The 4923-nt window shown below is 57.7% G+C and overlaps 1 protein-coding gene across 4 annotated transcripts in view; it reads left to right on the forward strand.

Moving 5' to 3' along the window:
* The first annotated feature begins 6 nt into the window (after positions 1 to 6).
* HNF1B (HNF1 homeobox B) overlaps positions 7 to 4923 on the forward strand; it is a 17980-nt gene continuing 13063 nt past the window's right edge. For 2 of the 4 annotated variants that reach the window (XM_008631077.2, XM_017730926.1), the window contains exons 1-3: positions 7 to 1855; positions 3098 to 3362; positions 3809 to 4050. In XM_008631077.2, the coding sequence (XP_008629299.2) occupies positions 1555 to 1855; positions 3098 to 3362; positions 3809 to 4050 (808 nt within the window). In that variant the 5' untranslated portion in view covers positions 7 to 1554. The remainder of the gene's footprint in view (positions 1856 to 3097; positions 3363 to 3808; positions 4051 to 4923) is intronic. The other 2 variants (XM_017730927.1, XM_017730928.1) reach the window with 1 other exon arrangement.

Below are 4923 nucleotides of genomic sequence, written 5' to 3' on the forward strand. Positions count from 1 at the left end.
GCTCTTAGAAATGATAATGAGCTCTGTTTCATTAACTTGTTATTAATCAGTAATTAGTGGGATCAGTTAGGTGACATGAACCGCTTGTGACAAAGGTCTGCCCGAGCCCCTCAGCCCGGGCGCGGCGGCTTTGCCCAGTGCCGCTGGGAAGGATGTTTTCTCCACATCCTTCTCCTTCCTTCCCACCTTCTCCTGGGAACCATGGCATGGAAAGGACCCCCTGTATACAGCGGGGTTCCCCTGCCTGGAGGATGCAGGGTTGGACACAGGCTCAGTGACTCCAGGAAGGCTCCGTGGCTCCTTCCCGGGGTGTGACAAAGCCCCGCTTGGCTCTGCTCCGGTACTTTTGCCGTGGATCCAACCAGCTTTGTTTTCAAGCTGCATTCAGGACAAAAAGTAAGAAATCTATTTGTTGGGCTTTTTTTTTTTTTTTTCTTCCTCCACTTGACAAGTTGAAGGATCCAAAATAAGTAATGAATTGGGAAAGCAGTCGGACGGTCGCTCCAAGGGCGGCGTTGGGGGATCGCATTATTTGAGTGCAGGACTGTGACCAGGTCTGGGCTCACGCCGATTTTTCAGCGCTAAAATGCTTCCTTCTAGCCCAGAATAAACCCAGGGGTCTTGGATACAGCACAGGTGTGTGGGCCCAGCCTGCTGGCACACTGGGAATTCGATAGAGCTAAAGGCCACGGACAGCATTTGGATTTTCAGCTGTAATTTTATTTGTTCCCTAAATCAGCCTCAGCTACTCCAAGGACAAAAGTAATGTGATTTAGAGAAGAGTCATTTACCCTAGATCCTACAGGATCAAGTGTTCAATAATAATCAGGAATGACTCAACATTTTTTGGGGTTTTTGGTTTCGGTTTTGCATTTGGGGACTCGTTGGGGTTTGTGTGCCTGGTTTGACCTTGGCTTCTTACCCTTTGACATATGGTCGATGTGTGCACAGCTGTGGGAGCGAGGGAATAGGGTCTCTTTTAAGGGGATATTGAGATTTTCAGATCATTATCCCTGCGGGAATGGAAGGAAGAAGCTACACAGCAAGCGTGGCAAGTGGGGCTTGGTGGCCGTGCAGGGGTCCCTGCCAGCCACTGCCGATCCTGGGGGCATGGGGCACAGTGCAGGTGCTGCACCCGTGAGCAGAGGCAGGAAAAGCATCCCCAGCACTTCTCTTTCTTCATTAAGAGACCAGGATGGGCGTCCCATCCCCATCCGTGTGTGTATCCCATGGCGTGTGTGTATCTTCCAAGGGAGAACTCGTGCTGAACGCAGCCGCAGCAGTTCACGGACGGGCTGTGCTTCTCCGCGGAGGATCTGGAGGAGCTTTACTGGCATTAATGAGACCTTGGTGTGTCCCACCAGGACACCGGGATCCTCTGCTTCTCCCTCCCTGGGGGAACAGTCTGGCTGGCAACCCCCGGGGTGGGTGTGAGCCCCCATCCCGCCAGCCCTGGGGTGGGACAGGGCTGTTTTGGGGGCCTGGAGAAAAATATACGCTCAGAGGATCTTGTGTCCTTCTGAAATAGTAATAATAATAAAAATAGTAATAGTAATGATAGTAACAGTAGTGAAGGGTTTCCATTATGGGAAGAAACAAATACTGGGGGCTTTTCCCTGGCAGCAGATATTAACTCTTGATTTCCCTTGCTGCAGCGAGGACCCGTGGCGGGCAGCGAAGATGATCAAGGGGTACATGCAGCAGCACAACATCCCGCAGAGGGAGGTGGTGGATGTCACCGGCCTCAACCAGTCCCACCTCTCCCAGCACCTCAACAAGGGCACCCCCATGAAGACCCAGAAGAGAGCTGCCCTGTACACGTGGTACGTCCGCAAGCAGCGGGAGATCCTCCGGCGTAAGTACCCGCGGCAGCGCTCGCCTCTGGGGACGGGGGGTGGGAGAGGGGTCCCGTCCTGCCCCTGGGTACCAGCACAGCCCCCGGACTCCAGCTGTGTAGCGTCTCCCCAAAACATTTTTCCAAGTAAAATGAATTTAAGGCGCAGGAAAACTGGGTGAGAGCCCCTCTTGGTGGCAGGGTTCCCCCTGGCTCACCCACACAGCTGAATTTCAGGGTGTTTGTATTAGTTAGAGCTGGGAAAGCAATTAATGATGGCTCACAATTAGGTGCCTTTCCCACCTTTGCCCCTTTTCGTTTTTATTTCTAAGGCTGCTCATTTTTTTCAACTAAGAGCAAAAAATGTAGAGAGAGAAAATTAAAGCCCCCTGAATTGCTGCTGTCTGTAGCAGGGTTTGGGGCAGTCTGTGCTGTTTAAAATGCAGATGATTTTGACCAAGAACACAGACTATTCTTGTGTGCCCCTCTCTCGCTGTTCCCTGCCCTGGGATCTGTCCCGTTGAGCTCAAAGCAGCCCTGAGAGGCACTGACACCCCCGCAGGGAAGGGCTCTGCCTCCCTCCTCCAAAAGGATGCAAAATCCAGCAGATGGGAAGTACAGAAAAGGGTTTAGCACCAAATGCCATTGCTCTGAAAACACACCTTGAGACGTTAGAGCAAACAGAGCCTGCTCCAGCCTTGCCCTGTGTTTCCCCCCCGTCACGGGGGGAAAAGCCATTATAAAAAGAGGGAGAATTCCCCTGCAAAAGTGGGAATAATAAAACCCTCCCATTAATCTCCCTTTACTGCCGTGGTGACAAGCGCCGGGGCTGAGGCGGCCGCCGAAGGTCACCTCTGGTGCTGCCCGCCCCGGGCACGGGGCCGGCGTCCCACCACGCCAGGATGGGAGTGGGAGGGGAGCTGTGGGTGAGCAGAGAGGGGCACCCTCTCGGGGGGCTTTGCAGTCGTCCTGCCCAGCTCCTTGCTTGGAAAAATCCTCCCAAAACAAGTGCAGGCTGGCAGGGGCCCTGTCCATGAATATGCATGGCCATACGCATGCCCTGCATGTGCCTCCCCATTAAACAGGGATGGCAATAGGCTGGCCCCTTCCCGGGATGGGGGGGAGGGAGCACCTGGCTTGCTCCAAGGGCTGCCATGGGCTCGGGGTGCTGCGGGAGGGGACACGGGGGGGCCACCTCCGCGCGGGACAGTGACTCCGAGCGGCGGCTACAGGCCAGCTCACGTCTGCTCCTTTCTCTTTCAGAGTTCAACCAGACAGTCCAGGGTTGTGGAAATATGACAGACAAAGGCAGTCAGGATCAGCTGCTGTTTCTCTTTCCAGAGTTCAATCAGCAGAACCAGGGGGCTGCCCAGCTCGACGACGCCTGCTCTGAAACCCCCAGCAAGAAGATGCGGCGCAATCGGTTCAAGTGGGGGCCGGCCTCCCAGCAAATCTTGTACCAAGCCTACGAGCGCCAGAAGAACCCCAGCAAGGAGGAGCGTGAGACTCTGGTGGAGGAGTGCAACAGGTAATGGCTGTCCCACACAGCCTGTGCTGCCTCCCCTGCCCCACAGCCTCAGCCTTCCTTCCGAAAGCTGTGGGAGATGCTGGGCTCCCAGCTCACCACCCCAGCTCCTGGCTCATGGCACAGCTTTGCTGAGCTGCCAGGCCTCTCCTTGCCGTGTTTTCCCCATCTGGGTGATGTTTGGGGCAGAGTGAGCTCTGTGCTAGGGCAGGGATGTGATGGGGATGCTGCAAGGATGATGCAGGGATGCAGCAGGGATAGTGCAGGGATGCTGCAGCGTTCCAGCAATATCAGAGGGACCGGGGATGGCCTTTACAGCATGGCTGTAGTTGAAGAGAGCAGGTGGGCTCATAGGAAGGGCTGAAACTCCCCCAGATTTGCTGTCATCCCAAGCCCCCTGCTTACCCCCAGGCTCACCCTTGCTCCAACGTGTCCCCTTGCACGTGCAGGGCCGAGTGTCTGCAGCGAGGAGTGTCCCCCTCCAAGGCGCACGGGCTGGGCTCCAACCTGGTGACGGAGGTCCGTGTCTACAACTGGTTCGCCAACCGGCGGAAGGAGGAGGCTTTCCGCCAGAAACTGGCCATGGACGCCTACAGCTCGGGCCAGCCCCCGCACAGCATGAACCTGCTGCTGTCCCATGGCTGCCAGCACCACAACCAGCCCAGCGCCTCCCCTCCCAGCAAAATGCCAGGTAAGCCTCGCCGAGGGTGCTCGGGGGGTGATGGCAGAGCTTGGCTGGGGATGGGGATGCTGAGCCCGCGGGGCTGCGCGCGCAGGGAGAGGATGCTCACCCTGGTCCCTGCTGCAGCCTCAGGGAGGGATGGGGATGGTGATGGAGAGGAGCACGTGCTGTCACTGCAGTGTTATGGCCAGGCGAGCCACATGGTGAGGGCTGGGTTTCCGTCACGCCGAGGATAAATCAGTGTTTGCTTGATTGGTTTAACTCACGGGAGTTCCGTGTGGGCTCGGCTGGGCAGGGAGAGGCTGTGCCCAGCAGGGCAGGAGGAGCTGCCCTGTGCCTGCCGTGTTGTGCCGATGCCAGTCCTTGGGATGCAGCGCACTGGGGAGCACTGGTTTTGGGAGTGCACAGGCAATGCCCGTGGGAAGGTGTGGCAGGCAGTGTGTCCTGGCCTCGCTGCAGGGCTGGAGATACCCCGGGCTGGGTGCATGACTCTGCACCATCCCCATGCCGGAGTGGAGGGAGGTGGATGAGGAAAGCTGCTGGGAGGCTGCGTCCCGGCTGCCCCTCGTCCCCCTCGGACACAGCCCCGGCACCGGCACAGCTTGGTCGGGGAGGCTGGAACCAGCTGCCTGCTGGAAATGACCCTGCCCGGCTCGTAACACACACCCAGCTCGTTACAAAGGCAAATCGAAAGGAACCCGTGTGGCGGAGAGTCCCCGCGGGAAGGGCAAGGTGCCTGGGGACAGGACTGGGGACGCTGCCAGCGGGTGGCTGGACACCAGTCCTCGGGTGTTGGCAGGCGGTGGCAGCCCCCGAGGGGTACCCGGGGATGTGGGTGGGCAGCTCCTGGCCCTGGGAGGAATCGGCAGCATCCCGGGGACC

This window comes from Corvus brachyrhynchos, unplaced genomic scaffold (assembly GCF_000691975.1).
Source record: "Corvus brachyrhynchos isolate BGI_N302 unplaced genomic scaffold, ASM69197v1 scaffold283, whole genome shotgun sequence".
In the NCBI taxonomy this organism is placed as follows: domain Eukaryota; kingdom Metazoa; phylum Chordata; class Aves; order Passeriformes; family Corvidae; genus Corvus; species Corvus brachyrhynchos.